At 41.9% G+C, this 23,565-nt stretch overlaps 1 protein-coding gene across 3 annotated transcripts in view; it reads right to left on the reverse strand.

The window, feature by feature from the left end:
- plxnb3 (plexin B3) overlaps positions 1-23,565 on the reverse strand; it is a 62,333-nt gene that overhangs the window by 24,517 nt on the left and 14,251 nt on the right. For 2 of the 3 annotated variants that reach the window (XM_026367676.1, XM_026367678.1), the window contains exon 3: positions 253-672. In XM_026367676.1, the coding sequence (XP_026223461.1) occupies positions 253-656 (404 nt within the window). In that variant the 5' untranslated portion in view covers positions 657-672. Of the gene's footprint in view, positions 1-252; positions 673-15,521; positions 15,699-23,565 lie in introns of those variants that run through there. The other variant, XM_026367677.1, reaches the window with a different exon arrangement.

The following is a 23,565-nucleotide window of genomic DNA, read 5'->3' on the forward strand; positions in this document are numbered from 1 at the left end:
TTTTAGTTGTTACTTTGTTAGTGTTTGTTAGTTGCCTGTGTCCCCTGCCTTTTGGTAATAAATCCCCTTTTTGTTTGTCCTCCTCTTGTTGGTTAGTTTGTCAGTTTGTAACATTTAGCTGGAGCTTCACTGTGTTTCCATTGTTTCTATTTCTGCAGTAGTTCAACAGTTCGGGTCTTTCGCCTATTGCTTAAAGAACAACTGACATGTAAGGAGCCCAGACTTCTAAATCACTGCCGACCTGAGTTTTACCTCTTATCACAGATGCCCTGATACAGTGAACCACAGACGATCAGGCGTCCTGGCTCCGCCCCCTGCCCCTCCTCCATCAGCAGCAGTTTGTTATGGTTGTGAGTGGGCGAGGCCGAGGGACAGTCCTGAGGGACGATCGGTGGGAGGCAGTCTGGGGAGTCCAAGTGAGGGCCAGTCGTCACATGTGACATCACCTCCAGGTCTGAGGTTATCTGGTACAGGTGGTCGACCCCACCGACATACAGATGCCCCTCCTCTGGGCTCAGCAGTAGGTGAGAAAGAGGGGCACCTTGTAGCTCCACCCATGTCACAGCTGGGTCAGGGGTCATAATGACAGGGAGGGAGGGAGGCGGAAGGGGAAGCAGGAGGAAGAGGAGTGACAGAGGGATGGAGGAGGCCAACATGGCAGCTCCTCTTTACCTGCAACAAGTGAGAGAAGGATAAAATGAAACTTTAATGTAACAGAAAAAACAAAACACAACCTTTTCCTCTCTGTGAAAAAGTTGTGTTTTCGTAAGATGGCATACGATAAGTATTTTACGTACTTTATTTGTCCTGAACTGAAATTCACATGTAACAGCAGCTCGTGCTGAAATGTCAGCTTGAGTTTGTTGACTGCTAAAGTAAAGAAGACTATCGAGTATCTAACGCAACTTCATCCCTTCATAAATTGCTACTGGAACCTGACGGCCACCACAGCTTTGTCTCTGACAGGAAGGGTGTGTGTGGGGGGGTGCACATGCAAACTACAATCTTACCACTAGATGTCACCTAATATTACACAGTGCACCTTTAAATGTTGGCTAAACATCAGTTAAATGTTGGCCGAGGGTTGGGTAAATGTCGGCATGGTGATAGTTAAACGCCGGCTGTTGGAGACATGTTGGACACTGACTCTGGAAAAAAAAATCAGTAATTGTGTGGTTCGCACATTGTATTTATTTCCATGTGACTGTGTGATGAATGCGGGAATGCAGAGATTAAAGTGCTACTGTCCAAGGACTTTATCTGACCCGGATTCAGTCACATCGGTAAATCTTCAGACGAGCAACAGATTCAGTGAGCTAAGACTTGGGAAAAAAAAAACCTGTTCTGTTTCCTGTTCTGTTTGAAATAGCAACTCATGTAATGTCTTCAAGTCATCTTTATTTATAGTGCAGCTTTCATACAGAGCAGCAGATCAAGGTTCTTCCCCCTCAGATACATCTTTCATTAACTTACTGTCATTAGGTTTGAGACATATAGTGTTTCACACACTGTTTTTTAAAAGTGTTCATGAACGAGGCTGAAACAAAACGGTACCATGGCTTAATGCTCTTGTGTTTTCTATAAAACACTTTGACCAGTAAAGGTTTTTTACTTAGAAATAAGAACTAGCGAACAAAGCTTATTATTGTCATTGTCATGAAACATCAGAATCCAGTAGAAATTCCAAGCATTATTCACCAACCAAACCCAAAGATCGTCACTTTAAAGACAAGTTAATGGACTAATTGCTTCCTTTTCTGCAGCGCAGCACAGCTGATCAGTTTCCAGTTCCCCCCCAGCCCATGGAGAGACGGAGACCTGACCCAACATGGAGCTGAGCTGGGATTTTATGTTATTTCCACTTCTCCTTCTCAGCAGGAGAAAAACCTCTCTGCTGTTTCAGAGCAGAACTGAACCGTGACCGTCTCAGATTAAAGTCGAGGAACATGAATCTGCTTCACACCCAGAAATGTGAAATATGTAAATACACCTGAGCAGGTGAAGTGAGCCCTGCAGGCTCTCTCTGTGTATCTGCTTCTGTGTCTCTCTGTGAAGTTATTAATAAAATATTTTGCTGCTTCTCATTTTTCATCTGACGGTCAAACTGTAGTTGCCTGTAGTAACGTCTCCATGGCAACACCCTAGTATCCACAGCAACACAGTGAAATGGCTCAAACCTCCCATGGGTTTTTTGGTTTTTATGATGCATCGTTGTTTTAAACTGGTGTCAAACTGGTTTCACTCTGAATGCTGTTTCCTGTCTTGTTCTGCTCCTTTTACCAGTGAGTGATTTCCTTCCTGCTCTCAAGAGGATGAACCATTTAGGGTTTATTGAAGTTTTGGTGAAAAATCTTTTCCTCCTCTGTCTAAACCTACCCAGGTTGTAGTTCCTATCTCAGCTCCAGGTGGATTTTGTTTGCCCTGCCCTTGCCTCAACTTTCACCAACACTTCCCCAGGTCCATCTTATTTTCAGCATTTTCACTTCTCAAAGGATGATCCAGGCAGGTCACCTGTGAATTTCCAAGACAAATGGCTCATGTTTAGCAGTTAATTTAGTAGTTCCCATCATGGTTGTCAAATCCATTTGCTAGTTGTTGGTTAAAAGGGTTTTGTTTCTGACATTAATGATGACAAATGGCACAAAGGATTTTTTTTTTTAATCCAGTCCAGTCGAGTCCAGTTTAAGATAACTGTCTATTGATGTTACTGTTACCAGCTAAGGAAGCCATCATTTTCTATATCCTTACCATTTTAATTTGGTGCCTAAACCTAAACCAGATGTCTTTATGCTGAATCACAAATAAATTGCACTGTTTGTACAGTTGTTGTCCAGGGTGAAAATAGGTGTTGAGACTGAGCCTGGACAAATGACCTACACAGGGGTTAAAGTTGGAGGACTGGGTGGACACGGAATCCATCCCCCTTTGATACCACTGAACTAGAGTATTTTATATGTGGTATTTATTTGTTGTGGTCAGGTGTGATCTATAGCCGACCTCAACCCCCCAGTGCACCTCTACAAGCTGCAACATTAAAATGCTGCTCAAATATTAATGTGGTTATGTGACAGACTGTAGCATCATTTATCAGCCAGGAAGAATTTGAATGCAGAACTTGTAATGGAGTATTCCTACAGTGATGTTTTGGTACTTTTTTGAGTTTTTGAGTACTTCATTTACCCCTCAGTAAAATTTCAATTCAATTTCATTTGTATAGCGCCAAATCCCAACACAAGTCATCTCAAGGCACTTTACAGTGTTTAAGGTTTAAGACCTTACAAAATATAACTGTATACAGAATTATATAGAAAACCCAACAACCCCACTGAGCAGCACCAGGAGACAGTGGAGAGGAAAAACTCCCTTTAGAGGAAGAAACCTCCAGCAGAACCAGGCACAGGGTGGGCGGCCATCTGCCTCGACCGGTTGCGGGAGTGGAAAAAGGAGAGAGAAAAGAACAGCAGGCAACAAAAACAACAACAAGCAGCAAAAACACTGGACAGGTTGGTAGGACCAGTAACTGGAAGTTTTAAGTCTAGTCTTAAATGTAGAGAGGGTGTCTGCCTCCCGAACCTGAACTGGGAGCTGGTTCCACAGGAGAGGGGCTTGGTAGCTAAAGGCTCTGCCTCCCATTCTACATTTGGAAACTCTAGGAACCACAAGTAAACCTGCAGTCTGAGAATGGAGAGTTCTGCTTGGAAGATATGGAACTATGAGGTTTCTAAGATAAGTGCTTTAAATGTGAGGAGAAATGTTTTAAAGTCTATTCTGATTTTACAAGTAGCCAAATTCATTATGTTGTTTGTTCTTCGATGTTTTGCTGCAGTGAACTCACTGACTGGTTTCTTTCAGGAAAATTATCTACTCTAGTTTTTTCCAGTTCAGATACAAAACACTATTCATCTCTCTCTCCCCTTAAAGTCATGCTCACTCATCCCTCCCTCCCTCCTGCTGCGTGTCGGTTCAGACTAGAACTTGCTGTTTAACTGGCCCCAGTGCATGATGGGAAACACCAAGAGAGGCCTCAGGACACACACACACATACGCTAATACCTCAACATTTCCATGGTAATACTGGACATCCTCACACAGCCTGCCAGTCTTTATGCTAATAACTTCCTCCTTCAGCTGATGGGGGGCCTGTGTGTGTGTGTGTGTGTGTGTGTGTGGTGGTGGTGGGGGGTCATCTATAATTCATGCAGCTGAACAGAGAGACTTGTTGGTTGTCAAAAAGTGAAATGGGAATGAGTCAAAGTTGGAGGTGGAGGAAGAAGGAAGACAGATAGGAGGGAGGGAGGTTATGAGAAGGACAGAGTGACGAGAGAGGGGTAACGTTTGGGGGGGGGGGGGTGGGGTAACGAAGGTAGAGAGGTGGAGGGGGGATGTAGAGAGAGCTGGAGGCAGCGAAGCGTTAAAGTCAAAAATGAGGAAAAAGCCCCAGAGAGAGAAAATACATTCATGTTTGATCTGTTGAATTTAGATCAGCCCTCCCTTTGCCCCCCTCCTTTGTCTGTGTGTGTCAGCTCCCCCCCCATTGATGATATAAAGGTGTGTTTTTCTTGCAGAAGAACAGGACACACCCTTGTCTATGTATTTGTGTCAGGCTGCTGGTTTGTGCTGGTCTGAATCTGTCGATCAGTTTTTGATTCAGTTGGGGGCGCTGACAGAATTTTAGACAAGGGTTTAAGTGAGTAATTTTCACTGGTAGTGGTGGTGGTGGGGTCATGACCTCTGACATTACCAATATACTGATCAGTTCGGTTGATCATTTCTCTCTAGCAGTCACACTTTGCCCTGGGTTTAATCTCTGAGGCATCAGTCAGGCTGCCTTCTGTCACTAATTCAGGCACCTTTCTTGTTCCTCATATCAAACTGTACACAGTCAGAAGGATCCAGTCATTCAACATATGCTGCATTTGCACCCGCTGCAGATGTTTTATGATCAACCAAAAAGGACACGAGGCACCACTGTTCATGTCTCTGCTCTGGTTTCCAGTAGCTGCTGCATCAGGTCAAGGCGCTGACTCTCAAATATTTTCTATGTGTAAAGCAAACTAAATTTACATTTACATTTAGTCATTTATCAGATGCTTTTATCCAAAGCGACTTACAAGTGAGGTACAAAGCAAAATATTTAACCTTTCAGGACCTGGCATACACATGCGTGTACATCACATTTTGGGTTCTTGTGCATTCTAGCTGATTGCAACTGTTACACAGCCTTTCACAAATAGGTGTGTAAAGAAAAGGGCTTGATGCTAGTTTTTAATGCAAAATGTTTTGAATGTGTTGTAATTTGTTGTTGTAGGCATATGATGTCTTCCTGAAAGTGTTCATGAAAAGATGATGCTTAGTTTTTATACTTATCAGGTTCCAATAAGCCCAAATAGCAAAGAGAAATAAAAAATGCATATCAGAATAGAGCTTGGGGCTTAAGAGGTGAAGTCAAGGAACTTGACTTTACTATAAAGTAAAGTGGACTAGAAAGAGCAGTTTCCATGTAGGTGTAAATGCAGTTTTTTTATTATTATTATTAATATTTTAGTGAAGAGAAATTTGTGGAAGAGTTCTGTTTTCAGCAGTTTAGCATGGGATCTTTTGAGGTGAAGGAACCACAAGATGTCTTCCACTAGCAGAGCATAATGGGCCAGAGAGTTGATCACGTTCTAGGTAAGAGTCAGGACTTTGAACCTGATACAGCAGCTGTATGAAGCCAGTGCAGAGATCTGAACAGGGGAGTAACGTGTCTTTTTTGGATGATCAAAAAAAAGCTGTGTGTAAAGATACATAAGTTCAGCTTTAAATGAAGTTACTGCATAAACAGTGCTGTTGCTGTTATTATTGACAGAACAGAAGTAGTTTCATCTAAAACCACTGGAACCTCATTCAGGACCCCTGGAGACTCCACAGTGACCTGAGTGGAAACTAAATCAACTATCACTGTGAGAACTGCTGCTCTCTAATTGGCTGTTTAGATCCAGGTGTGTTAAGCTGCAGGTAGTCGTGGTAACAGTGCTGATGCTACAGGTTTGTCTGCAATGAAGCTTCACTTTACTTTGGTAATCGCTGCAGTTTGGTCTTCACTCGTCTTTTGTTCTCACCTCCCTCATTTTCTCTCTTCTTCAATTTTTTCATGCCACCCCACCCCCACCCCCCACCCCCCCCCACCCCCCCCACCCCCCCCGTATGTAAATGAAGGACAGGCTGCTTTCAACATGTCGAGGTGGTGATTACAGGCTGCCTTACCTCAGGCTCACACACATACACACACACCTCCACCCCCGTATTATCTCTGTGGTTGCTGCTGACTCTCACTCTTCAAAGAGACACCATCCGACACACACACAGTTGTATGACTTACTGTGTGTGTGCAGTTAAATTTCCTCTTTGTTCATTTCCTCTCCTTCACTCTTGGGGACCCTCCCTAGCTTTGTCCTACTTTCTCTTCTGAGGAGCCTCAGAGCCAGGCAGCTGCAGACTGACCTCAGAGCAGCAGTTTCTTTGCTGGGACTGAACGACCTGATGACCGGCAGGAAGCTCACTATGATAGAGCAGTAGAACATTTTATCACACGCTATAACATGTCATTGGGGTTAAAGGAACAGCGCTAAATGGTAAATGTCCATTGTTATGCAGATGATACCCAGCTATATCTATGAAAGCAAAAGATACTAATAAATTAATCAAACTTCAAGCTGCTAAAGACATAAAGGCCTGGATGTCCTCCAGTTTCCTTATTCTAAATCCAGACAAGAAAGATGTTATTTTATTTGGACCTAAAAATCTCAAAGACACTATGTCTAATCACATTCTCACCCTTGATGACTTAGTACTGGCCTCAAGTAATACTGTAAGAAATCTTGGAGTTATCTTTGATCAGGATATCTCCTTCACTTCATACATCTCAAGAAATCTCTAGAACTGCCTTTTTTCACCTGACAAACATTGTTAAAATTAGGAGCATCCTGTCCCAAAGTGATGCTAAAAAACTAGTCATGCATTTGTTACTTCCAGACTGGACTATTGTAATTCATTATTAATAGTTTGTCCCAATAACTCCCAGTTCAGGTTCTGGAGGCAGACACCCTCTCCACATTTAAGACTAGACTTAAAACTTTCCTTTTTTTATAAATCTTATAGTTAGAGATGGATCAGGTGAATCTGAACCATCTCTTAGTTCTGCTGCTATAGGTTAGTCTGCTGGGGGACCTCTACTGATAAACTGAGCTCCTCTCCTCTCTCCTTTCTCCTCTATCCATTCAAATTCTACCATTTCATGTCATTAACTTTGTGTCTTCTCTCTCCTGTAGTTGTGTTTCCTTCTCTCTGTCTCCCTCTCTCTGTACTTTTCTGCAGGTATCCTCGGCCTCGAGCTGTACATCTCCAGAATCCAGTTGATCTGTCCAATGTTCTTGCTGCTTGTTGTTGTCTTTATTGCCTGCCGTTCTTTTCTCTTTTCTCTTTCCACTCACCCCAACTGGTCGAGGCAGATGGCCGCCCACCATGAGTCTGGTTCTGCTGGAGGTTTCTTCCTCTAAAGGGAGTTTTTCCTCTCCATTGTTGCCTAAAGCTTGCTCAAATGGGATTGTTGGGTTTTCTATATAATTTTTTGTATAAATATTTTCTGTAAGGTCTTAAACCTTACACTGTAAAGTGCCTTGAGATAACTTCTGTTGTAAATTGGCGCTATACAAATAAAACTGAATTGAATTGAATTAATGACAGTCCATTCTTTAAATATCCTAATACCTTGATTCTGTCTTTCTGTCTCTCAGACCAACGCTTGTGTAACCCTCCTCCACCCCCCCAACACTCCAAGCATTTAACCATAGTTCCATCATCCTCCCAGCTGATTCCTCCCCCTACCCTCGATGACGATCGTAGTCAATTAGTTGAATTATAGTGTTGTTTGTTCTACGTCGTACAAAAACACTGTTAGCTGACTGCATGTTATTCTGGGCAGTGGGCTGTTTAGCCTGCGTTCGAATATAAAGAGGTATTACAACATGCATTTGTACTTATTAAGCATGAAAATGATACAATCTTGTATCAGTCGAGCCTCAGATTAAAATATGAACTGTAAACTAAGCAGTATATCAACACTTTAGGTGAAACAATGTTTGGTCAAGTTATCAGCAGCATATTTCATCCTCCTGTTTAGCTAATTACTGTAACGTGTTACTGCCCACGACACCCACGTGGTTTTTCATATTTCACCAAACTCTTTTAGTAGAGGTGCTGCAGTAACACAGCACAGAAACTGCAGTACTAACCGTACTTCTTTCTCTCTTTGTTTTTCCTCCTTTGTCGTTTTCTTCAGCTTCAGGATTATTTTGTTGTGTGTTCGGCTTTATTATTATTCACACACACACACACACACACACACACACACACACACACACACACACACACACACACACACACACACACACACACACACACACTCCCCTGGTGAGCTCATGAATTTTTTCTGACTCTCACAGAGATGAGGATGGTTTGATATCATCGAGGGAGTTTGACAGTCGTGACACACACACTTTAAATCCCACTGGGGCTCTGTGAGTGTGTGTGTGTGTGTGTGTGTGTGTGTGTGTGTGTGTGTGTGTGTGTTGTCAGCAGTTGTCACAAAATAAAAAAGTAATTTCCCACAAAGGCAAATTTTTCCTGTGTGCGTGAGAGTCTTAGAGCCGACACACACACATACACAGACAGACACACACACACACACACACACATACACGCACGCACGCACGCACAGCTTCATCATCATCATCCCTACAGGAAGTCAATTTGTCACCGTGGTGATGCAGCTCGTTGATCAAATGATCTGTTTAACCCCCTCCCTTCCTTATTTCTATTGTGGTTACAATGGAGACACGGGCAGAGTCAGAGGACAACCTGGTTCAGGTGTTCAGAACATAGCTGCCATGTTGGAATCTGTTCCATGAATCTGAACTGAAGTGGACCAGGTCTTTGGTCCAGTTTTAAGTCTCAGGTCCAGTTTTAGGTCTCTATCGGTGTCACTGCTGCAGGACCGGTAGTTTGTCTCTCTGTCTGAAGTGGTTTTGCCAGCAGCATGACACTCTTTGATTCTGGGCCACTTTGTTCTGATCCGATCCAAACTGAAAGCAGCTAATTCGTCTTTTCTCCTCAGAATGAGAAGAACCGTCTGTGGGCCTGTGGCTGTCACGTAATCATCTGTTGTTTCATGGATGATGTGGCCACGGAGCTGCTATTCCTGACGCTCTGTCTCTAATCTGGACTAAATCCTGTTTGCATTGACAGCACGTGTAAACACACAGAGCCGTGTGTTTGACAGCAGGATCAGATCAGAATAAGAAGAATTAGAGATTCTCCTCAGTTTAATCCGGGACAGAAGATCAGAATAACAAGTGAATAACAGCAGATCACAGAACAGATTAGCAGCAGAGAGTCCCTGCAGGAGGAAACGACTCCATTCTAAAAATATCTGAGACTTGATAAAGGAACAGTCCAACATTTAGTAAAACCTTTTGTTCTCAGTGAGGTCGGGCCTGACACACTTTTCCTATAAAGGAACTGACAGACCTGTAACTTGGAGTTCCAACAACCTGAACCTGTAAGAAGCTGCGAGGTCTAATCCATCTGACATCTTGTTCTGACTGAGCAGAGACACAGAGACAAACATGGTCAAGTTCATGTTCTGTTCTGGTCGGAGAGCGTCACGTTAGGTTAAAAGGACAATAGAAACAGCATCGAGCTTGAACCCGAGCACTGATTTTCTCACACACAGTTTGCATGCATGGAGTTTATTTTGAACCGTGGATGAGCTACAGGAAATGATCTCATGTTGTTAATCACACCTTGCAATTTGCACATTTGCAAACAGAGCTCAGAGTTGGACTTGTTAGAACTGTTAGAACACAAGACCCTGTGGTAAATAGGAAGCTTCTTCCCAGATCATATTCTTCATATGTTCTTATATTCTTCAAATTTTTAACATGTCCATCATTTAAATCTACCGAGTTGCCTAACTGGATTCTGTGACAGAGACACTGAGAATCAAGTGACTGTGCAGATAATTTACTGAATCAGAAAACTGGTACTGTAGTGTAAAGTTACTTTTTAACCTACGTAAGCAACAACAACGTTCAGCAGGAACCGCACACGCCCCAGTCCAAATCAGAGAAATTCCCAGATTCCCAGCCAGGTAGAGAGCATCTTATTCATAGGTCTATGTGGACCGTTTTTACTTTCAGAAACATCTGCTCAGAGCCCCAGTCTGTGTATCTGATTGTTTTGAGTTTTAGGGACACTGAGGGTGGGGCATCCTCCTCCATCTATCAGGTGAGCGGACACGCACATTTCTACTCTACTGAAGACAGAAATATATATTTTTTAAATTACATCTGAAAATGTTGTCTTACCTCACATATTATGAAGGCCTTTGAGAGACCGAGTGTCTCTGACCTCTGGTCAAACCCTCACTTGACCCCCTACAGTTTGCCTATCAACCCCAAGTTGAAGTTGAGGACGCCATCATACATCTGCTCCATCGCACCTACACCCACCTGGACAAGCGTGGGGGCTTACTGGCTTAGGCTTAGCCACGTCTGCCTGCAGAACTGTGTGTCTGACACTGTGATCTGTAGCACAGGTGCCCCACAGAGGACAGTTCTGTCTCCATTCCTCTTCACCCTGTACACCTCAGACTTCAGGTACAACTCAGAGTCCTGCCATCTTGAATCAGCTGAACCCTCTACATGTTGTAGCTGAGAGGAGGATACTGTCCAAACTCCTCTCAATCCTGGACAATCCCTCCCACCCACTGCACAGTGTGCTGCTGGACAGAGGAGCACGTTCAGCCAAAGACTCAATAACATTAAGTGCTCCACAGAGAACCACAAAAGATCCTTTCTACCTTTGGCCATCAATCTCTACAATTCCTCCCCCCTTTGTAAGGGGTGGGGAAACTGACAATTTCTTGTCATATATCTGTTGTCATTTCACCCTGGACTAAAAATATTGACCTATTTTTATCCATCTTACATACACTGTATATATATTGAGTTCTCTGTATTGATGTCATTGTGTATTTATGTTGATGTGGATCTTTTCTGGTTGAGCAACTGTAACAAGGCAAAACAATTTATTCAAGTTTTTAATTGAATTTAATTGAATTGAAATGGAAACGTAATACACATGAAAAAATTCTATAAAGCAGAACTTAAAATACACGGACCGACACGAGGCCTGATGCTGGATGTTACTCTTACTCTTCTTACTAGTTTTCGCTGAGTCGTAGCTTAACTGTCAACTTAAACTGTGGTTTTTCTTGTTTTGTCCCCACACACGTGACACGCAGTGTTTAAAACACTCATGTAGCTCTGTGCTTCAACCATTTCGCTGATTTGTTTGAATTTCACTTGTCCTCCACAGGACTCTTTATATGTGGCTGAAAATGGAGCATAAATTACTAAATTATCATCATTTTGACTTTCAGATCTAGAGCCACTTCTTCTCCAACACGATGCTATTACAGGAACAATTTCACATGAAGCTTTGGTAAACAGTCCAGTGAATTAACAATAGGAATGCCTCTCTGCTGTATTCTACTGTGTCTCCACTGTAAGTGGTTCTGTTGTATTTTACCGCAGAGTCCTCTGCAGCAGCAGCAGCAGGAACTGAGCCAAACCTCCACAAACTGAATACTGATCACTGCAAACATGAAATATTAATAACTACAAGACTTTGATATTGACACACACAGTAACTCTCACACACACACACACACACACACACACACACACACACACACACACACACACACACACACACACACAGAGTGATAGAATTAGCATCAATATCATTAACGCCCATCAGCTCTCCCTACGTGTTCACACATTTCCTCTCAAACACACACATCTGCCTGAGAGTGTGTGTTAATGTGATTCTCTCTGTGTGTTTGAATATATTAATGCTGCTGCTTCCTCTCCAATTAACAGAGTGTGTAAGTGGCTCTGATCAGCAGGAGATAACAGGGGTTTACCTCCTCCTCCTCCTCCACTCACAGGTTCATCACATCCACACTCACAGGCTGGTGACACACCTGCACACGTGTACATGTGAAACAGAGTTCGCTGCATTAACTAAACCTCGTTGGGCTAAAAACTCCTCACTACAATAAACACATCACTGTATTCAACCACATGAAACACTGGATAAGACACACTTAACTGTATCAACTAGTTCTCACTGCATCAAATGTTCCTCAAAGCATTTAACACACTTTACTGATTCAAACACACTTTATTATATTAAACACTTCTGACTGCATAAGAGAATGAAAACACACAGCATTAAACAAACCAAACTACAGAAATTACTCCTCACTGCATCAAATACACCAGACCGTATTAAACACGCCTCACTGCACTAGATCTTCCACTAGATAATCCTTACTGCATTAAACACATCTGCTTGAGAGAAGGTTCATTTTCATTTGTGATTACCTGAGATGTGGGATTCAATTTTCGACTTTTATTTGTATATTCTGTTCTGCAGTGACTGATGGATTCATTATATTGTACCTTCACAGTAATTAATCAGTGCAGTGCATCACACAAGGGCTTTTGCTTACTGAGAAGTTGAGACAAAGCTCGAACCACCTGCCCTGATGATTACCTGAAGAAAACTTCTTCTTTGATTTTGGTTCGTTTTGTGAACCAGCATCACATCAAAACATCCTTGTCTCTTTCTTTGCTGTCAGAGGTCTACAGAGAATAGCCTTGTTCAGGTCAAAGTCTTAACCCAGGCTGTTAACCCCTCCTGCCTGGACGTGATCCCAGCTGAGGACCAGGTTTCTGCCCCCTTCTTAATCTGACAAAAGACTTTTGTTAATAAATTACAAATAAATGTCTAAGTTCCTCTGAGTGCTTTATTTTATTCTTCTGATGCTTTTCTCTTATTTTGATCAGCGAAGCCGTCTCCAGGTCTGAGCCCAGTTCATCTGGAGAGAGGCACCTGGAGTAGCATGATCCAATAACATCTAATCTGTTCAGTTCCTATAACTGAAGCTGGTGTAATAACTCCGGAGCTGCTGCACTGAGACTCTCCATTAAATCACACATTTGGTCTGGATTCAGTTGTCATGACAACAAACACAAAGACGAGTCAAAGACAACAGCTGGACGGAGACACAGAAACATTAAAAGAAGAATCCAGCAGGAAGTCGACCTTAAATAATCTGGAGTGAGAAGAGAAGAAGTGATGTTAATTTTTCTGTATCAGGGTGGAGACAAAGTGGAGAAATGGGAGGAGGCGTAGCTGCTTTAAAACCAAACCTGAGTGAGTTTTACAGCTCTGTCTCTACTGCCCCTCCCTGTAGTTAACAGGCGTGAAGCAGCTCTCTAATGTGTTTATGAGAGCAGAATTTTTACAGGATTAAAACAAGGCTTTGGGGTGGAGGGTAATAAACCACAGAAATACTGTAATAACAGAGGGGAGAAGGGGGCGTTGTTGTACTTTATTCAACAAAGGCAGAGAAAGGAGAAAGAGAGTGAGGGTGGAGATCCTTTTATCTGACTACAACAGTCACTTTCATTTAATGCAAATAAAAACGGTTCAGAAAAGCTCAAAACTAGACCTCCACCCTAACCAGTGCCCACATCTTTCAGTTCAGTAAAAGCTGAAATGTCAAGTTCTGTCTACAGCTATCCTGTAGAGCGCCGGGAGGGTGGAGCCAGGTTCTGCACGTGTTCAGACTGAATCCAGGTGAAACCCGGAGTTTTGGTGCGTCGTCAGCTGCTAATTAGCATTAAGCTAATTAAGATGGCGGCTGGATAGTGTAGCGGTAACATTGCCGTCCTCCATGTGGGAGACTAGGGTTTGAATCCCAGCTGGCCTCCAGTAGGGGTCCTTAAAACTACTCTGCCTTTAGCTTATACCTTGTAAGTTGCTTTGGATAAACGAGCCTGATAAATGACAAGAATGAAAATGTAAGCTAACATAGACGCACGTTGATGAAAGTAATGTCATAAGTTGGGAACTATTACAAACATGTCGGACATCTAGACACTGAATACGATACGTAACGTTTCCCTGATCAGCGTATACCTGGAAAACTTTTACTACACAAATCAAAATTGGGTTCCAGTGGGTGAATGCTAACACTAGCTAGTTGCTGACTGTAGTTAGTTAGTTAGCTCACTGCAGGGTGAGCATTGGCATTTTTCCAACAGCAACATGGATAACGTTAGCCTAATTTAATATTACAAGCTTTGGTTCTGTTGCTGCTACAAATCTACAATGTTTTTAATGTTTTTGTTCAGCTTTATAGCAGCCTGCACAAGGCTCCTAGATGCTGTCCTTAATTATACCACCAGCCAAAACAGCTATAGTAACCACATGATGTGCTCGTTACACATCCATGGTAATGACTTACAGGTCTGACGGAGTCAGAGTCCACAAGTGGACGGACGACTGACTCGCTGACAGATGCACACATGGGGATGTTACAGCGCTAAACCTGGTCAACTTTTCAGAGATCGGACTAGTTACACTGGTTTCCAGATGAAGAGTATAACAAATCTTAACTGAAGTTATTTCCCCCCTGTTGTGTGAATCTGAGCTGACTGGTTGATGGAGACAAACAGCTGGTGAAGGTGATCCTCCACTCGCTGCAGTAGAAGATGAGGCCAAAGCTCAAACAATGGAAAACTATGTGAAATTAGACTTTTCTGTAAGTTGTATCCCTTAGTGTGAGCAAAATTACAGAAAAAGAGAACAAAGAGTTGTAGTGTCTCTCTATGGGATCATCAGACCACATCACACTACGTGAAACGTGTTATCGTGTTACCACCGGAAGCCTGGAGGTACGACTGTCACATTTCTGTTTCTGCACAACTTCACACCTTGGCGTGGTGTTTGTGTCTGTTTCCTGATAGAGTTGAAACTGCTGAGCAGACATTTTAGTGACTGCAGCACTACACCGACCCACCTCAATATGTTCTAATTTTCAATAACAGTTCCAGTTTATCCGAGGACGTCTGCTGTACATGTACATTCATGGGTGTAACAGCCGGGACAGAACAAACTCTACTTCACCAAGAAGTGAACACACAGACAGAACTGCCAAAGCTCTGCAGATGATCTTCTCAATTTATCAATTAATCTCTAAAACAACAAAACCACTAATCTAAGTTTCCAGTTCCAGTTCAGGCAGTTTCAGGTTAAAACCTGTGTCTCTCCTTCTGTTTCCTATCTCACTGTCCCACTGTGATGAAGACAACATGACACAAAAGAATAACAAGCAGAGAATCTGTGACACAGTAAATGACAGCCTCTTTACTCTGAGAGAACTTCGGAAAGAGAGAGACAATGACTGTCTATGTGTCTTTACTGCTCATCTAATTTCTGCTACTAATTAAATCACAGCGCAATTAACGAGAGTCAGCTGTCAATCGAAGCCTGATCAAAGAGAGGGAGAGAGACAGGCACAACACATGAGAGAGAGAGAGAGAGAGAGAGAGAGAGAGACTTACTTCTCTCAGGAAACGCTCCGTTTTTCTTTCATTTCTCCAACAACAGATGACAACGAGCGAAAGAACCTGCACACTGGACGAGAGAGATGGAGAACGAACAACTACAAAAAGGCAACTGGAGAGAGAGCGGGAGGGAGAGGGGGAGAGAGAGAGAGAGAGAGAGGGTGAGCGAGCAGCCGGCTGGATGGCTGTAATCCCATTATTGTGAACGACACATTGTTCTGAGAGAGAGTGGGAGAGAGACATTTAGACACAGAGAGAGAGAGAGAGGGCGAGAGACATTTAGACAGAGAGAGAGAGAGAGGGCGAGAGACATTCAGACAGAGAGAGAAAGAGAGAGACACTCAGACACACTGAGAGAGAGAGAGAGAGGGCGAGAGACATTTAGACACAGAGAGAGAAGGAGGGTGAGTCCTGTGGGGGTGGGGCATATCTGCACACAAAGTGGTGGGCGTGGTCAGAGTCGTTAATCGGTTAGCAACAGAGATGCTGAAAATCGGTTTCTAACCAGTTTTCTACTGGTTCAGTATGAAAAGACTAACTGGTAAACTGGGGCTCTGTCTATTTACTGAAATCACTTACTCTGAGTTTTTAACTGAATTCTCAGAGTTTCTATCTGATTTAGTTCTTAGTGCAGATAAAGTCATTATAGTGGGTGACTTTAATATCCATGTAGATGTTGATGATAACTGCCTCAACACTGCATTTAATTCACTATTAGACTCCATTGGTTTTACCCAAAATGTAAATAAACCCACTCACTGTTTTAACCACACCCTTGATCTTGTTCTGACATACGGTGCGGAAGTTGATCAGTTAATAGTTTTTCCCCAAAACCCTCTTTTATCTGACCATTTCTTAATTACATTTGAATTTACAGTACCAGACTTTACTAAACCTACAGATAAGATTCACTACAGTAGATGTTTATGTGAAAATGCTGTTGACAAATTTAAGGAACTGATTCCATCTTTTATTTCAGAGCCATGTACCAACACAGAGGAAGGCAGTTATTTCAATGTTACTCCAGCACAAGTGGACTATCTTGTTAATAGTACTGGTGCTTCACTTGGAACAATACTTGATACTGTTGCTCCTCTGAAAAAGAAACTAGTGAGTCAGAGGAAGTTAGCTCCATGGTACAATTCACAAATCCGTAGCTTAAAGCAGAAATCACGTAAGTTGGAAAGGAGGTGGCGTTCCACCAATTTAGATGAATATTGCCTAGCCTGGAAAGATAGTTTAATAATATATAAAAAAGCCCTGCGTAAAGCTAGAACTTCATATTACTCCTCATTAATATACAGCACTGTAGCCAGGCTGACAAAGAGTCATAGCTCTGTTGAGCCTAGTATTCCCTCAACTCTCAGCAGCAATGACTTCATGAATTTCTTTACAAATAAAATCATAACTAGCAATCATAATTAGCAAGAGAGATCATATTTCTCCAACGTTAGCTTCTCTCCATTGGCTCCCTGTTAAATCCAGAATTGAATTTAAAATTCTTCTCCTCACTTATAAATCCCTTAATAATCAGGCTCCATCTTATCTTAAAGACCTCATAGTTCCTTATCTTCCAAGCAGAACTCTCCGTTCTCAGACTGCAGGTTTACTTGTGGTTCCTAGAGAGTAGAATGGGAGGCAGAGCCTTTAGCTACCAAGCCCCTCTCCTGTGGAACCAGCTCCCAGTTCTGGTTCTGGAGGCAGACACCCTCTCTACATTTAAGACTAGACTTAAAACTTTCCTTTTTTATAAATCTTATAGTTAGAGATGGATCAGGTGACTCTGAACCATCTCTTAGTTCTGCTGATATAGGTTAGTCTGCTGGGGGACCTCTACTGACACACTGAGCTCCTCTCCTCTCTCCTTTCTCCTCTATCCATTCAAATTCTACCATTGCATGTCATTAGCTTTGTGTCTTCTCTCTCTTTTAGTTGTGTTTCCTCCTCTCTGTCTCCCTCTCTCTGTACTTTTCTGCAGGTATCCTCGGCCTGGAGCTGTACATCTCCAGAATCCAGTTCATCTGTCCAATGTTCTTGCTGCTTGTTGTTGTCTTTATTGCCTGCTGTTCTTTTCTCTCTTCTCTTTCCACTCACCCCAACCGGTCGAGGCAGATGGTTGCCCACTATGAGCCTGGTTCTGCTGGAGGTTTCTTCCTCTAAAGGGAGTTTTTCTTCTCCACTGTTGCCTAAAGCTTGCACAAATGGCATTGTTGGGTTTTCTATATAATTTTTTGTATAAATATTTTCTGTAAGGTCTGGTCTTAAACCTTAAACACTGTAAAGTGCCTTGAGATAACTTCTGTTGTAAATTGGCGCTATACAAATAAAATTGAATTGAATTGAATTGAATTGAATTGAATTGAATTGAATTGAATTGAATTGAATTGAATTGAATTGAATTAAGTTACTGTAGAAATGAGTCGAGCTGCTAGAACATGTCTTCATATGAACAAGCTGAATTCAGCTCTTCAGCCTCATTTAGCTCGTTGAGTTTTGGTTTCATCATGTCTCTGTGTCTCGGTCTAAATTCACGGCCTCTAAACCGTTGATTCCTGATTCCTGATCGAACTTTTCTGTAGCCTCCTTTTACACCTCGCTGTATGTTAATTATTTGCTGGGTAATATGTGTATATGTTTTCTTATTGGTCGTAGTTTATTGTGTGTGTAACTGTGAAATGTTTCAGTGAAACATGGACGACTTCCATCTGGAAATTCACATCTAATTTGATCCATTTGGATGAAAATGTTTCCAGCAGCAGCTGCTGATCCACCACCTTTGTGATGCTGAAGTTACTGAATCACAGACGCTGGGGACGTTCCAGTGTTTCTGTTTCATTCCCACCGTGGGTCTCAGTCCCCCTGTTGATGTCCCACAGCTGATCTGTTCCTTTGATTCTCCTCCATCAGCTGCTGTGGGTGGTTTAATAATCCCACTGTGAGCCCAGGTGCATGATGGGAAACAGTCGCTAAATATTCAACATGTTTTCAAACACGAGGACGTGCAGGTGAAGAGGAAGAAGAAGCTTTTAGTGTTACTAAGTCATTTTGGCGGGTTTGTGGTCTGTGTGGACCAACAGGTTCAGAAGCTGCTGGAAACTCAGCGTCTACATCAACACAGCTACTAAACCATCAAAGTGTGTGGATCATGCAGACACAGTCTGACACGTGAACAGATCATAGGAGTCTCACTGTTGCAGCAAATTTAGAATCAGAAGAAAAATTCATCAGAATAGTTTCGTCTGTCTCCTTCGCTCGACCGGTCTGTGAACCTGGACCGCTTTCAGTTTGCTTCAGTGTCTTCTCTCACAGACCAAAAGTGAGCCACATGAGAACTTTTTCACTGGTTAAATTAAATGGAAACCACAAAGTTAACACAGGAAGAAGCATCAGCTGATTCTGGTGGTTCATAATCCAACAGAACTCAGCAGTAGAAACATGGGAACCATCAAGGTCACAAAGAAAGAGAACCATGAACAGAACCATTGAACCATTGTATAGCACTCCTCATTGGGAACACACCAGGATCCTTATGAACACATCACTCCGTCACTCCGTAACTCCGTCTACTCACCCACCAGTGCAGCGATAAGACGTCCCCCAGTACCTTAAAGAACTCCTCACAACACAATCTACAACAAGACACCACCGCTCCAGAAACACTGACCATCTCACTGCTCCCAGAGCCAAACTCCACCCTGACTGTTTCAGAGAGCTGCGTTCTTCTTTGGATTTAAGTTTTATATGTTTTGCTCTTATGCTCCGTAGCACTTTGAGATTTGCCCACAAATGTAAAATGCTTTGTAAATAAAATTATGAATTATTATTATTAGTTTTTGCTGTTGTTTGATTGGTTCCTAGCTGACAGGTCACAGCAGGTGAAAATCAGATTGTGTTCAGGTTGTCATGGTGACCAGAGAGACTTTACTGTGATGTGAAGATGGCGTGAAGAGTCTGTGTTATCAGCTTCATCTTATCTGTAACACACTGCTTTAGTCATTTGAGTGTGTGTGTGTTGTGTGTGTGTGTTGGAGCTCAGCTGTTTGTCCACCTCTCATCAGGAGCCTCATGTAATATTAATCACATACACTGAGGGTCACATGCACTGCTGCACACACACACACATCAATCACACACACAAAGAGAAAATACACAGTCTGAGGTCTGACTGTGTGTGTGTGTTTTATGGTGTGCAGCTGGTGTGTAGATGTTTTATGTCTCTGTATTAACCTGAAGTCATTAGGTCCAAACACACACACACATCTGACCAATCACAACCTGTTTTCTTTATAAAATGCTCCAAAAATACAGTGTTAAACAGTATCCAGTCATTAAAATAATGAATCTGCCGCTGAAAATAGTCCCTTACAAATGTCCCATTTCCTGCTTTTTGATAAAAACCACTGACTATCAGGATTTGGATCCAGCAGAACTCACTGAGCTCAGCTTTAACGGGTCACTTCACCTCCTCACCTGTTTGAACCCGTTAAAGAAAGGTGATGAGAGAGGTGAGAAACAGGAGAAACTATGACCCCCCCCCCAGCAACAAAATGGTGTGGGGGCTAAATACTGCAATAATCCCCCTCCCTGTGCTTCACTCTCAGACAATGATAAAAGCTCATCATCAACAGAAAGTGAGCAAGAAGCTGCTCCTTTGCACATTCATTGTTCTTCAGCTTTGATCTAATTTCCCAGATGTTATCATCTGGATCAGCAGCACTCTGACCTCTAAAGATCCCAGGCTAAAACTTTCAGCTCTGTGGTTTCATGATGGTGGAACGCACTACCCACCTCTGCAAGCTCAGCTGCCTTAACTCAATTTCCAAAAACTTGCTGAAAACAGAACTTTTCACTTAAAATCTTATATAAAAAACACAAAAACAAAATAAATCTTGCACTTATAGCAGTTTGTTCTACGTTTCTTTAAACTTTGACTTGTTGGCTTAGATGAGTCGCTTTGGATAAACTCTGATAAATGACTAAATGTAAATGATGTGATCGCTTCAGCTTCCCTCTGTCCAGTAATCCCAACAAAATGTCACCAATGTTTGATTATTACTCCTGTTGTCCTTGTTGTGTTTCTGGGTGTGGTTTGTGTGTTTCAGCTTTTATCCAGCAGAAACAAAAGATGAAGGACGAGTGAAGAGGCTTTAAAGGGGGGAGGATGACGTTGAGGAGGGGGTGATGGGGGAGGTTTAGACAGCGTGAAAAGCAGCTTGTAGAGAGAGGAACCAACCAGGCGGAGTAATGAATGGGGGGTGGGGGTTGGGGTGAAAGGTGATGCGCAGTAATTGGGAGGAAACATGATGGAGAGAGAACAATAAAAACTTTCATTCAGCCCAAACATTTTTAATGTTTTAAAGGAAAACAAACAGTGTAATATAAAATAAATATGTGTTTTATTAAAACAGCTAAAATCCCACTGAATTTAATGAGACGCAGCTGAAATACACTCTGAAAACTCTGATACCACTAAACTCAATTGAAACTCAACATGAAGGACTCATTCAGCCTGGACATAAAAATTATTATTAAAATACATTCAGCTCCATCACTTGACTGCTCATATTTAAAGGTGCAGGGTTGTTGAGTTACTCATATTTCTATTTTAATCCTCATTAAATTATTATCGCTGTAATGCTGTAGTATCACTTCAACACTTCACTGTAATGCATTATCGCTGTAATGCTGTAGTATCCCTGTAACAGTTCACTGTAATGCATTATTACTGTAATGCTGTAGTATCACTGTAACACTTCACTGTAATGCATTATCACTGTAATGCTGTAGTGTCACTGTAACACTTCACTGTAATGCATTATCGCTGTAACACTTCACTGTAATGCATTATTGCTGTAATGCTGTAGTATCACTGCAACACTTTACTCTAATGCTGTAGTATCACTTTAACACTTAGCTGTAATGCTGTAGTATCAGTGTAACACTTCACTCTAATGCTGTAGTATCAGTGTAACACTTTACTCTAATGCTGTAGTATCACTGTAAAACTTCACTGTAATGCTGTAGTGTCACTTTAACACTTCGCTGTAATGTAGTAGTATCACTGTAACACTTCACTGTAATGCTGTAGTATCACTGTAACACTTCACTGTAATGCATTATCGCTGTAATGCTGTAGTATCCCTGTAACAGTTCACTGTAATGCATTATCACTGTAATGCTGTAGTATCACTGTAACACTTCACTGTAATGCTGTAGTATCACTGTAACACTACATTGTAATGCTGTAGTGTCACTTTAACACTTCACTGTAATGCATTATCGCTGTAGTGCTGTAGTATCCCTGTAACAGTTCACTGTAATGCATTATCGCTGTAATGCTGTAGTATCCCTGTAACAGTTCACTGTAATGCGTTATCACTGTAATGCTGTAGTATCACTGTAACACTTCACTGTAATGCTGTAGTATCACTGTAACACTTCACTGAAATGCATTATCACTGTAATGCTGTAGTATCACTGTAACAAGTCACTGTAATGCTGTAGTGTCACTTCAACGCTTCACTGTAATGCAGTAGTATCACTGTAACACTTTACTCTAATGCTGTAGTATCACTGTAAAACTTCACTGTAATGCTGTAGTGTCACTTTAACACTTCGCTGTAATGCTGTAGTATCACTGCAACACTTCACTGTAATGCTGTAGTATCACTGCAACACTTCACTCTAATGCTGTAGTATCACTGTAACACTTCACTGTAATGCATTATCGCTGTAATGCTGTAGTATCACTTCAACACTTCACTGTAATGCATTATCACCGTAATGCTGTAGTATCACTGTAACACTTCACTGTAATGCTGTAGTATCACTGTAACACTACACTGTAATGCTGTAGTGTCACTTTAACACTTCACTGTAATGCATTATCGCTGTAATGCTGTAGTATCCCTGTAACAGTTCACTGTAATGCATTATCGCTGTAATGCTATAGTATCCCTGTAACAGTTCACTGTAATGCGTTATCACTGTAATGCTGTAGTATCACTGTAACACTTCACTGTAATGCTGTAGTATCACTGTAACACGTCACTGTAATGCTGTAGTGTCACTGTAACACTTCACTGTAATGCTGTAGTGTCACTTCAACGCTTCACTGTAATGCATTATCGCTGTAATGCTGTAGTATCCCTGTAACAGTTCACTGTAATGCGTTATCACTGTAATGCTGTAGTATCACTGTAACACTTCACTGTAATGCTGTAGTATCACTGTAACACTTCACTGAAATGCATTATCACTGTAATGCTGTAGTATCACTGTAACACGTCACTGTAATGCTGTAGTATCACTGTAACACTTCACTGTAATGCTGTAGTGTCACTTCAACGCTTCACTGTAATGCAGTAGTATCACTGTAACACTTTACTCTAATGCTGTAGTATCACTGTAAAACTTCACTGTAATGCTGTAGTGTCACTTTAACACTTTGCTGTAATGCTGTAGTATCACTGCAACACTTCACTGTAATGCTGTAGTATCACTGCAACACTTCACTCTAATGCTGTAGTATCACTGTAACACTTCACTGTAATGCATTATCAATGTAATGCTGTAGTATCACTGTAACACTTCACTGTAATGCATTATCACCGTAATGCTGTAGTATCACTAACACTTCACTGTAATGCTGTAGTATCACTGTAACACTACACTGTAATGCTGTAGTGTCACTTTAACACTTCACTGTAATGCAGTAGTATCACTGTAACACTTCACTGTAATGCATTATCGCTGTAATGCTGTAGTATCACTGTAACACTTCACTGTAATGCATTATCACCGTAATGCTGTAGTATCACTGTAACACTTCACTGTAATGCTGTAGTATCACTGTAACACTACACTGTAATGCTGTAGTGTCACTTTAACACTTCACTGTAATGCATTATCGCTGTAATGCTGTAGTATCCCTGTAACAGTTCACTGTAATGCATTATCGCTGTAATGCTGTAGTATCCCTGTAACAGTTCACTGTAATGCGTTATCACTGTAATGCTGTAGTATCACTGTAACACTTCAC

Source organism: Anabas testudineus, chromosome 7, assembly GCF_900324465.2.
Source record: "Anabas testudineus chromosome 7, fAnaTes1.2, whole genome shotgun sequence".
Classification (NCBI taxonomy): Eukaryota; Metazoa; Chordata; class Actinopteri; order Anabantiformes; family Anabantidae; genus Anabas; species Anabas testudineus.